Genomic DNA, 12128 nt, shown 5'->3' with positions numbered 1-12128 from the left:
CAGTGTCTCCCAGACTCAGTGAGTTCTGCCGTTTCATGCGTAGTGTGTCCACACACACGTAAACACAGTAGGTAGGGTTTCTTCCCTGTGAAATTGTTCTTTTCCCAGAAGCTTAGCAAATGCTGTTTCTCCGTGGCAGTCTCCCACGTTAAGTGGCAACTCGAGTTCCGCAGGGATCCATAGATTACAACACGGGTGGGAAAATGAGATCTTACCAAGCCATGGGCCCGCATCTCTTGGGCTCCCTGGTTATGCTTGTGGGGCCAGTCCGTGATTGGCGTCTGTGGAGGTCACAGGCGCTCTTGGGCAGGGAACGGACAGAGCCTGCAGGAGTAGGAGCCCTTGCCGTTGTCAAGACGAAGGTCCCCTCTCAGAGGGGGCCGGACAAGCAAATTCTGCTGTCTGTTTGGAGCAGGGCTGGGACGGTGTGGGTGACACACCCGGCGCTCGCATGGGGGTTCGCGGGGCAGAAGCAGACTTGCTCTACCTGGATGGTTGCGGGCCTGGCCTGCCTCGAGTCCAGGCGCGTGTGTGGGAGACTCAGAGGGAGGAGGCGTTTTGCCGTTGTCTCTGAGAAGGCCGTCCTCTTCCAGAAAGCCCGCCGCGCCGCGTCAAGAAGGGACGCTCCCCGGGAGGAGGGCCCGTGGCCACGCCCGCCGGCTCGGCCTTGACCACCACCCAGGCGAGGACGCCGCAACCAGAGTGCCCTGTGCCTGGGGTAAAGGGGCCGCCTGTGCTGCCTCGCAGCCGGCTCTCCAGCCCACGGGGCTGTCCAGGTAGAAGCCCTGAGACTCTGTCCAGCTCATGGTCAGCGGCTGGAAAGCAGCAGGGCTAAAGAGACTTCCACTACCATCCAAGTGTGTGTTGGCAGGAAACCGCGTTCTCGCTGAGACTTCGTCCTCCCGACTCACCAGCATTTCCGCTTCCTGCTGCTGACCTGCTCCGTCCTGAACCAGACGCCCTCGGCTGGGGGAACCAGGGCGGGGGCGCGGGCAGGGCTGTCCCGAACTGCCTGCGATGGCGTCTTCAGTAAGAACAAAGCCACGAGTCTTGGTGCCGGGCTGTCTTCTGCTTTACGGCTCTTCCTTGCTCTGGCCAAGGTCCTTGCCTGCTTGGTGGTCCGGGGGTGGGGGGAGGAGACACGAGTGCCTTGAGCTCTTGCAGCTGTAATTTCCACCCGCCTTTCTGTCGAGGCTAGAAAACTGAGGCAGGATGTTTGGGTTGAGTTTAAACAAATCAGGGATGGCTTTGAAGGCCTGAGGTTGGGACACCACATGGCTTTGGGTCTCAACCAGCGCTTGTCTCACTTGTCTCATCTACAGAAGGAGGCATTCCCTCAGCGGGCAGGACGGTTGAATGTTCCACCACGCATCACCCAAGGACTTTTACTGAATGTGTGTCCTGCCTGAGCATTTATTACAAAGTATTTTTACCTAAGTCAGTCACTTCAAGTTTTCACTTACATAAATTTATTTTAGAAACATTCTATCGGTACTCCAGAAAGAAAATTGGTATTACTTACCATAAATAAATAGAAAGCAGCCATAGAGAGAAATAAATGAAAATAAAGTAAGGTTATTTAAAAAAAATTTTTTTTTTGGTCTTTTGTCATTTTTTAGGGTCGCACCTGTGGCACATTGAGGTTCCCAGGCTAGGGGTCAAATCGGAGCTGTAGCCGCTGGCCTACACCACAGCCACAGCCACGCCAGATCTGAGCCACATCTGCGACCCACACCACAGCTCACGGCAACACCGGATGCTTAACCCACCGAGCGAGGCCAGGGATCGAACCTGCAACCTCATGGTTCCTTTCCTGTGTGCCACGACAGGAACTCCAGAAAGTAAGGTGATTAAGTTCTAACTGGCAGCCTGCCCTCTGCTTCCGTGTCTGAAAGGGGGACATTGTCAGAGCCGTCGGGGCGCCCACTGCACGCAGCGGGCTCGTTGGGCTGGGGAGGCCTGAAGGAGAGCTGACCACAGGCGAGCTTGCCGCCCTGGGCTCACGTGGTTTCATGACACGCTTCCTTCCCCGTATTCGGGCTGCGGGGAGAGAGGGAGTGCACCTGGGTGTGTTCTAATTACTGTTGTGTTCAGCTTGGGTTCCCCTTTCCCTTTGCTTCTTTGTTCAGCTCGCTCCAGAGCGTGTCTTAGACAATAACAAACCAGCAAACTAATGACGTAGCAGTGAGAAGAAAGTAACACTTAATGAGCTCCTTTCTACCGGGCACTGTGGTCGGCGGTTTACGTGGATTAGCTCACTTGATCCTCATCCCTTCCTAGCGAGATGCGAAGCAGAAGGTGCCCTGCTTTCCAGACGGGCACACGTTCACCGGGAGACCTGGCGATGAGCCTGAGTGGCAGGCCTGGTTCGTGTGGATTGGAACGGGAGCACCAGCAGCCTGACTCCCAAGCCCGCAGCCCGAGATGCGGCCACCTCGGCCCTTGTCAGGACGAAGTTATCCCACGTCCGCCTGTGGGACCCTGTGCTGGGAGAGAGCAGTGAACGAGCCACGCTCGGTCTCTTGCCTCATCTCGGAAGACCCTCCCTTCCAAGTCGGCCGGGACGCGGAGAGGGACTTGGGACGTGCCCCCTCCTGGGGACGACGCTGCCACACACCTGCTGTATCGTCTGTCGCTCCCGTGACCTCTCTGAGCCTCCATTTCCAGCTTTAAATGTTGCCAGATTCAGGCGGATGCTCAGTCCGGAGGAAAGGCCCTTCCACACACAGCCGTCCGGCCTCCCAGGGTTCAGCAGCCTGGAGTCACTGGATAACCAGCCCGGGACCCCGAGCATCGGGTATGTATGAGCCCAGGGTTAGCCTTGTATGTTTCGGACCACCCCCGGGGCCATCCACGCTGCCGGTGGTCCCAGCGAAGGCAGCTTGGCGCCCCGTGTTCCGGCAGGAGCTCAGGGCGCTCCGTGGCCCATCAGCTCAGCGCCGCAGGCACGTTCGTTGCGCTGCACCTTCACAGCTCCGTCTCTGAGCCTCTCGGGGCAGCTCGAGCGGAGGGATTACTGACTTCATTTTGCAGAAAAGGAAAGGTGAGCCATGGGGAAAGCCATCTGCTCAGGACACAGCCCTTCTCCGGCCGGAAGTCAGGGCTGAAAACGCTCCCTTCACTCCATCCCAGCAGGGCTTTCTCCCCTCTTAACACCGGCTTCGAAACGTGCAGACGTGTTTGCAGACGAGCTGGGGGATGGCTTGTACACAGAACGTGTTTACGCGCTGCAGCCTCATTGTAAAAGCGCTGGTGCTGGAGATACTGCACCACACCCCCGACACCCACCTCAGCCCCGCTCCCCTCCCGAGGAGTGGTTGCTCTTGTCACCTGGCTCATGTCATGCAGGACATGTTCTGTGTAATTACATATGTCAAATGTACATGCAAACATTCATGGTTTTGGTTTTATATATAAATCAGATGATGCAGCATGTAAGAACTGCAACTTGCCTTCTCTTTTCTTTTTCTTTTTAAGCCCGCACCCCGGCACATGGACGTTCCCGGGCCAGGGGTTGAATGGGTGTTGCAGCTGCTGGTCTACACCACGGCCACGGCAACGCCGGATCTGAGCGGGGTCTGTGATCTGTACTGCAGCTCACAGCAGCGCTGGATCCTTAGCCCACCAGTGGTGCCAGGGGTTGAACCTGTGTCCTCAAGCATGCTCGTTGGGTTCGTTACTGCTGAGCCGCCCCGCGGACTCCCTCACCTTGCCTTGCCAACGGCACTCCTTCGTATCTTCCTTGTCAGCAGGTGGCCCTTCATTCTTTTCTGGGACTGAACTACCCACATGAAGGTCAGCTGGAGCTGTTTCAAGTTGGAGTGGCAGCAGCCACGCTGACTGGGCAGCTCCCTGGGGCCGGGTCGGGTCGGGGGAAGGCCTGGCCTCCTCCCTCCCTTTGCGGGACTGAGCCGCTTTGCTCCGTGGCACAGGCTTTGGAGTCAGCCTGCTCCCACCACGTCCTAGAAGCAAGGTGTTTAAGCTCACACAGCCCAGCTTCCCCAGAGTCAAGGGGCAGCGTCAGTGTTGGTGGGAGGAGGGGGGTGCAGAGCACTTGGCACACGACCTTAAAGACGCTTTCATTTCATAATGTGTTGTTGGCTTCTCTTAATGGCCTCACCAGTTCTGTCTCTGCTTCCTACTATCCTAAGGAATGGAAGGTTCTGGAAAGGTAAGTTACAAAAAAGAGAGAGCCTTTTCCTCCTCCTTCCACTTGCATCACGTTGTCCATTCGGCGGACGGTCAGTGGACCTTCACGCCTGCCGTGTGGGCTGTGCTGCCATCTTACACGTGAGGAAACTGAGGTTCCAGGGACGGGGCAGAGCCGTCGCCTCGTCCCCCAGCAGTCCAGTTGCCTGAGGGAGTCAGAACGTGAGTCCAGGGAGTTCCCCTGTGCTACAGCAGGTAAGGATCCACTCTTGGCGGTGCAGTGGCTCCGTTGCTGCCGTGGTGCAGGGTCCATCCCTTTCGATACCTGGCCTGAGGAGTTCCAGGTGCCGCAGGTGTGGCCAAAAAAAAAAAAAAAGCCCAAAAAACAAAAACCAAACAAACCCAGAATGCGTATGTACTTCCTGGAAGAACTGTGGTGCCAGATGTTATTTAAAGTGATTGCCAGGTTTCATACACCTGGAGGCATTGTTAAGAAAGACACGATTCTCTCTCAAACTGACATTAACTCAGTAATCCATCCATGAAACAGTTTTTTTTTCCTCCCCTTGGTCTTTTTAGAGCTGTACCCACAGCATATGGAGATTCCCAGGTTAGGGGCTGAATGGGAGCTGTAGCCACTGGCCTACACCAGAGCCACAGCAAAGCCAGATCTGAGCTGCATCTGTGACCTACACTGTAGCTCATGGCAACGCCGGACCCTCGACCCACTGAGCAAGGCCAGGGATCGAACCTGCGTCCTCACGGATCCTAGTCGGACTCGTCTCCACTGAGCCATGATGGGAACTCCCAGAGACCAGACACTGCACTGCAGCAGGTGGGCAAACGGCAAGCCTCTGGTCCATCAGCAAGAGTGGTTTTTTGTTTTGTGAAGTGGTTGGAAAACAAAGCAAAAGACCTTTTGTGATGTGGAAATCATATGAAACTCAGATTTGTGTGCAAACACGAAGCTCTGTGGCGACACAGCCAGGCCCATTCCTTGACGTTTCCTCCGTGGCTGCGGCTGCGCACGTGTCACAGTCGCCTGCGGGCCTGCGTGGAAGAGCTCAGCCGACGGCTGCCGCAGGGCAGGGCCGTCGGCCCAGCCGGCCATCCCGGACGTTTACCTGGGGCCTGCCGCTGAAGGCGCCCTCCCAGTTTTGCCTTGTTTCTGAGGTGTTGCGGTCCGGGCATCTTCGGAATGATTTTAGTGTTCCTGGCTGTCCTTCTCCTTGTTCAAGCCGTGCATCTAGTGACCGATAAACCACCAAGACTTTGAGAGCAGCCGCCGCTGGCGACGTCCCATCTACGGGTGTTCTTCCTCCACAGTCTCGCTCTGTTCCCACGGGACGGTCTGGTTACGACGGGTGCGGTGAGAAACTGGGTTTAGACGGAGTCTTAGCTGCAGGCTGGGCTTCTGCATTGCTTTGGAATCCCGAGTGGCCCGTCGTCTGTCTCGCGCCTTCTAGTGATGGCAGTTTTAACCTGGGGAGTGGGCAGAGGGGAGCTGCGCTCCACAAGGCGGGGAAGACAGCGCTGGACCCTTCTTCCTAATGGCAGCAGGAGAATTTTCAGTCTTGGAACAGAGAGAACTTTGAAGAGAGCCACTGACTTCCTGCACACTGCTAGGGTCAGGAAAAGCTGCCGGCACCTTGGGTTTCTGTGACGCGAATGACAGCGGGACGTGGGCCCTGAGATGCCCGTCCTGCCAGGCCTTAGCCACGCCGGACCGCGGGGAGCCGTCTGCCTCCTGCGCACCAGTGAGTCCCTGCTCAGTAGAGGGCCGGACCCGCCACCTCCCACGCAGTTACGGATTCCGTCTGGGAAGCGTTTCCAAAACGTCCCCACGGACCTTCCGTTGGTGCACCTTGCAGAGGTCACTCAGCTACCAAATGGCAAAGCCAGCCCCCCGAGGAGGTGCTGCTCTGAAGGCTTTTTGGCCTTAGCCCCTGACGCCCCAGTACGGCATGTAGCCCTGCTGTGCATCAGGTGAGCTGCTCTTGAGGAAGCAGAAAGGACATCTTGGGACGACCAGGTATGTGGAGAAATTCCGCTCTTCCTGGTGTTCTGCGTCCTACGGAATTCCGAGAGCTGAACCTCTTCCAGCAACAGAACTTAAAAGAAAGCGGTCAGAACTTGGTTTACAGTGAAGTCTTACTCAGACGCCCCTTTACGCTTTGCTTTTCCACGCACTACCTTGCACTCGTCCGTAACATGAGGGATCCAGTTCCAAGGCAAGAGAAAAGTTTTTAATAAACTTTTATTTTTATAGTCAAGATAAAGCATATACACAATTGAATATGGAAATAAATAACTAGAAATGTTTTTTGGGAAACTTTTCCATTTCCTCTTCAAACTCAGTTTTGTTTTTTTGTTTTTTTAAACTCATAAGTCTTTTTACTTGATTTTAAGAAATATGGCAACCAAAATACCAAGAGAAAAAAGAACCACCATTTTGCACAAAAACAGAGCCACCTCTGACTACAGGGTCTAGTTGGTGTTTTAATAATAACGAAAGCAGCACAAGACACAAAGACGCTTCAACAGGTTCACTCGGACGGACGGACGGCTCTGCTGGAGAAAAGGCACAGATTTAAGGGATGACTGGCAGGGATGTTAAGACTGCAGTAAATGGAGGCTCAGCCAAAAAGTGACCCTTGATGAACTAAGTCTGGAACAAAACGGACAAAATGAACTCTTTCCAATTATCTGCCTTCGTTTAAATGACTTCTTAAATTAAACTGCATAAACACAGGCTATCCAGTGGGTTCTCAGCAAGGCTCTTTGTATTGTTCCTCTGTGTACACACCTCGTACACAAATTCGATGCTCGGCACCCATTTCCTACAGGCCTCGCCGAGCCAGGGCCTCCCGGCTGCACGCCCCAGGCCTCTGCGGAGCTGCCTGGCAGCTGGCCGGCCCCGGGGCTCAGGGGCAGAGGGCGGGAAAGAGGGCGGGCCAGCTAAATGTAGTCGTCTTCCACGGGCTCGCCGTTGACATCGCAGTAGTGGATGAAAACGGCCACCACGCGCTGGAACACGCCCTTCTTCATCTGGCGCATCTCTGAAATCTCCTCGCCTATTGTTTCCATGCAGATGTCTGCAGACAGCTGCCCTTTCCTTCGAGGCGCGTAGATGGTACCTTGGGATTTGGAAAGCAAAGGGGAAACGTGCAATTAATTATCAGAAGCATTGGGAAAGTCGCTCAGATTGAGCTGGTCGAGGAGACAGGCCTGCAACTCTCAGGCGGTGTGACTGCTGCACGCGTGGCTCACGGCCTCAGTTTGGTTCTGCACCCCGTCTGCTGCCCGGGAGAGCACGCGTGCCCGAGGGGAAGACGCACCTGGGGGTAAGTCATATACACGTGCAGTTTAGGAAATCCGCCGCCTCCTCAAACATCTGTCACATGTCTTACAAGTGGATATTGAGGCGTGCTCACACTGAAAAGAGCTGTATTCCCAAGCTCCTTCAAGGGCCCCCGTCGGGAACCTACACCTAAGTCCTGAGTTCTCATGGGCTACCTAACAAGCAGCAGCTCCTACGGAGCAGAACAGGGAGGGTTAACTGGAGCAACTGCGAAGCGACACAGTTGACCACCTCCTCCGGGCGCAGCAACGCGGGTGTGCAGGTTGAGGTGACGAGATTTCGAGGCAGGAAAACCTGTTCTGCTAACCCTTCCCACCAACCTTCGTACGGCCTCGGGGAGTCAACCAAGCGTCTACCGTTCAGTTTACAGTCACTGCTTTGCGGCTGTTTGTCTTCCGAAGGGAGAACCAAACAGCACCCAGAAGCATTCTTACGGGGAGTGATTTAAACGCTCTCCTACGTGTGACCTCAGAGAAAAGATTACAGGTTGACTTAACACAGTAGGACACCTCCACACTAGAGCATAAAAACCACGCCAAGTCATAATTACTTTCTTCGTCATCCTCAAAGTCGTATCGGGCGAAACTGTTGGGTTCGGCTGCGCGCAGAGACCTCAGCCAAGGGAAGTCGGAGATCATGGAATAGGGCGCTCCGTCCACGACACCTGCGGGGAGACGGGGGAGCAGGGCCGCTGGTCAGGACGGGGCGGGCGCTGCGCTACTCTGTCTTTCCCTCGCAGCCCGGCCCCGAGATGGGGATTCTGCCTCGAGCTCCGCTCCTACTTCGTCAGGCGATTTGGGGCACCTTTTGCTTTTGTTAAGCCTCAGTTTCACTCTCTCCACACACACATACACGCACGCACGCACACACACGCTATAAAGAGGCCGAGACAGATGCCCTCAGGTCGCCAGCAACCCTCCCACCGCAGCAGGTTTCAGTTTGCGTCTGCTTTTTGTGTCTTAACGCCGCTCCGCGTTATCTCAGGGATGGCAAAGACGCCAACGGAGCAGCGCGCCTCTGGTCCTGCTCCCTGCCGACAGCCAGTGCCTCTACCACCCTGAAAAACCGCGAGGCCCCCGTCCCGTCTTCCCCGAGATGCTGACAGCCCGTTTGGCTTCCCCACCGTTTATAAACCCAGGCTCACCTTCTAGAGTATAGATTTCTCTACCCCAGGGGTACTTGGGGTACTTCTTTAAGTCATCTTCACTGCGCGTGGCCTCAGGGAAAAATTCATACTTAATAAGCTCTCTGGAGGCAGCAAGAGAAATGAAATAAAAATGATAAAACTGACGGTAATGCTGGGATGTGGAGGAGAACGGAACTAGCAGAATGTGTCAGGCCTAGATTCCCACGAAGACCTCAGACAAGACCCTGAAGAATCACTGCACTCGAAGCGCAGGTTTCCGAGGGGCCAACGGTCCTGAGAGCGCTCGTCTGATCTCCTCTCCACGCCCAGCGACTCACGGGACGAAGCTAAACATACACCAACAGTCCGTTTTTGTAATTTTTCTCCAAGTTTGAAGATAGAAGGTGACGGATGTATATGTATGCATTTCAGTTTTAAACCCTCATTTCCTTTGGCTTTTCCTGCTATATTTCCTATGTTTCAGTGCTTGAAAAGCCCAGATGAAATCACTTAAGGTAAAAAAAAAAAACTACTAATAATTAGAGCCAGTTTCTGGCGGCCTGCTCTTGAAACGGACCGAGAAGGAGCAGCCGCCGGGGCTGCAGCTGACTTACTGGTTGATGTTTGCTATCGTGTCCATCCAGCTGCGAATCCGAACCTTGTTCCGGACGTTGGGAGGGTTGCTGAATTCATGGATGATACATATGTGATAGGGGTAGGGGCCACTAAATAGCTTCTGCTCCAGTGTCAGAGTGTCCACCTGCGGAAGACATCAAAGAGGAAGGGACCAAGGCAGAGAAGGCTTTAGAGATGCATCTCCTGGGGCTTGAACAGTCTCTCCTTGGGACTTGAGTTTTTTGATCTCTGGCTGATTGGAAAATCGTCACATTCTGCGCTGAACCCCGCTTGCTGTGCTAGGGGGGAAGCTCAGCAAATTCATCTGTCTAGCCAGCTCCATCTCCCTGGTATTCGAGTATGTGACCCCAGGAATCCAGCTCTGAGAACACCCTAGACAGGCTGTGTGACCGTGCAGGACCACGCGCCTCGCTCTAAGGAGACTTCTGCCTGGTGCCGAGCACGCAGCACACTCCCTCGTCCCTCCCCGAGGCCTGTGCTCCCCCTGCTTCCTTCTCATCCCTGTCTTTCCCCATGACATGCCCCTGTGCCATCGTCAGGACATCTAAGCCTACGTCCTTGGAAAAGCACCTTCCAAGGCAAGAGCGATGTCCTGGGTATTTTTCAGCCCCAGCAAATGATACACACGCAACAAGCCATTTGTTGGCTGAAATGCCTCTTTTGGGGCCAGGCTCAGACACTGCCTGCGAAAGTTCCTATTTCCTTTAAACTTTGTTTTGACATGAAGCAGAGTCTTCTGTGCAGGGCTCCTCTTCTCTAACCCGCGTTCCACTGAGCCGTAGCTGACACACACCACGGTCCAGGTCTGAGATGTGCGCACGGCGCGACGACGGCCTGACTGACATGGATTTGCGACACGATGGCTGCAGGAGGCTCCGCCAACAACCGCCGTCTCACGGAGGTACAAGACGACGACTGCGCTTACTCTCAGCACTCCTAATGACAGCCGCAGCAATTATCGTGTGATTGCTGCTACGCGCCAGCAAGCATTCTAACACCTCGCAGGTACCACTGCAGCCACCACCGTAACTTTAGGTTTTTATTCCCCCAATTTGAGGGCTGAAGAAACTAAGACACAGAAGTTAAGTACCTGCTACCTACCGGTCAGTGAACCAGAGCTGGAAACGGGAAGTCTGAAACTAGCATCTGCTCTTAACCACAGACGACCTGAAGTAAGGGCAACACTTGCTGCAGAACAACTCCTCATATGACCTGCTAAACCCACAAAGCTCTACCACAAAAGTGCTGCCGAGGAAGACTGCCGAGGCCGTCCAGCTTGGTTCAAGGAACTCTCTGGAATCTAAAGGCTCATCGCTGTGGGTTCCACGAATGAATAAAAGCTACTCCCTCCGAAAGAAAAGGCTGAAGACTTAAAGAAAAAAAATCACTGTAATGCGGGGAGCACCAAAGAGACGCAGAGCTCGTTACCTGCTGCATGGGGCGAAGGTATATGATGCGGTTTCTCTCCGGGGGCATCCTCAGGATCTGGTCCAGCACCTGATCCATATTCAGTTTCTTGCATTGTGCGTAGTCAAATCGGTTTACGATCGGTGCGTTTTCCACTTTCAAATGTTTCAGGACCCTGCACCTGGTGGCTACAAAATGAAAACAGTGGTAAGCTCGAGAAAGAATTCATGCAAAATAAGAGAGCAGTGTACAGCTTATGTGGAATCCTCTCTGGAAGACTGGTCCACCTTTGATTAGCATAAAATGATACAGACGTACACATCTTTCACGGACAGTTATCCAAACGAGTTGAAAATGTGATTCCCTCTTATTCGAAAGAAGGAGGTCACGCTTACACTTGACAGGATGTTAAGATACCTTTTCCCGTCTAAGATGTTCCTGGCAAGAACTTCAAGTCTCAGAGAACGACTTGGAATTGCTTAGGAAATAATCACTGGCGAGAATGAACAATAGCAAATACTGAATTACATAATTTTATGGGTAATGGTTCCTGGAGTAACTCACGTGTAATTGCATATTCACCCGCAGGAAATGAGCAGTGTTGGTTTTAAGTCTTACCTCAAGCTTAAAACCAGAACCTTCAAAAACAATGATTTAAAAATACCTGGATACTTTGGTCTAAAGTACAGCCCAGCCCAGCCTGGTAGCCACTAGCCACTTGTTGCTACTTAAATTCAAATTAACTAAAATGTAATAAAAGTAACAATTTAGATCCTCAGACACTAGCCAGAGCTCAAATGTTCAACAGTTACATGCAGCCAGCGGTTATCATATGGAACACTGCAGATACAGAGAAATGTCCATCACTGCAGAAAGTTCCACTGAAAGTGCTGCTCTGAAACATGAGAACTAGTCTTCCCATTTCTCATACAAAATGTGGGGGTATAGGGGAAAGCCACTGTGATATAACAGACATATAACTATAAAATATACCAACTGCAGAAAACTATCCCCTTCCTTTTCTAAAACCTTGAATTTCAACCTGATCCAATTTTTCCCATAGATTTTGAACCTGGTTCAATTCAAGACAGAATCAGCTGAATGATACTCTAAATCCAGTGCGGCCGACGTGCCTGATCCTTTGTCTTTTCACCCAGACGTGTCTGTAACATCCCTGACCCGAGTGCCAGCATCCTCCCGTGCAGTCGAGCCCTGTAACTGATGCTGAACACTGAGCAAGTCCCCTGCCTTTCAGACTCCTTTTCTCCGTTGGGACGTGGCAGGAGGAAGAGGAGGCAGTGACGGGGACAGGAAAGGGAGGTAGAGAGGACTAGATGGTGAAGAACCAGACGTGGCTGAGGTCTGCTCTCACCTCATCCACAGTGAACAGGCAACCTGTCCATCAGGGGGGTGCTGGGGACCGAGCTGCGGTGAGATCCTCTGTCCCGT

The 12128-nt window shown here is 53.5% G+C and overlaps 2 protein-coding genes across 4 annotated transcripts in view; one reads left to right on the top strand and one right to left on the bottom strand.

Moving 5' to 3' along the window:
* The window catches only part of HTR4 (5-hydroxytryptamine receptor 4), a 172858-nt gene extending 171297 nt beyond the window's left edge, over window positions 1-1561 (top strand). The window contains exon 9 of the transcript XR_007134651.1: window positions 594-1561. The gene's annotated coding sequence lies outside the window, so the exon portion shown is untranslated. The remainder of the gene's footprint in view (window positions 1-593) is intronic.
* A 5067-nt stretch (window positions 1562-6628) lies between these two features.
* FBXO38 (F-box protein 38) overlaps window positions 6629-12128 on the bottom strand; it is a 56595-nt gene continuing 51095 nt past the window's right edge. For all 3 annotated transcript variants that reach the window (XM_047778982.1, XM_047778983.1, XM_047778984.1), the window contains 5 exons: window positions 10701-10867; window positions 9251-9396; window positions 8655-8758; window positions 8061-8174; window positions 6629-7286 (listed from right to left, as the gene is read on the bottom strand). In XM_047778982.1, coding sequence (XP_047634938.1) covers window positions 7108-7286; window positions 8061-8174; window positions 8655-8758; window positions 9251-9396; window positions 10701-10867 — 710 coding nt within the window. In that variant the 3' untranslated portion in view covers window positions 6629-7107. The remainder of the gene's footprint in view (window positions 7287-8060; window positions 8175-8654; window positions 8759-9250; window positions 9397-10700; window positions 10868-12128) is intronic.

The sequence above is a fragment of the Phacochoerus africanus genome, chromosome 4 (genome assembly GCF_016906955.1).
Source record: "Phacochoerus africanus isolate WHEZ1 chromosome 4, ROS_Pafr_v1, whole genome shotgun sequence".
In the NCBI taxonomy this organism is placed as follows: domain Eukaryota; kingdom Metazoa; phylum Chordata; class Mammalia; order Artiodactyla; family Suidae; genus Phacochoerus; species Phacochoerus africanus.
The sequence above is the reverse complement of the archived record's forward strand: the minus strand, read 5'-3'. Positions and strand labels throughout refer to the sequence as shown.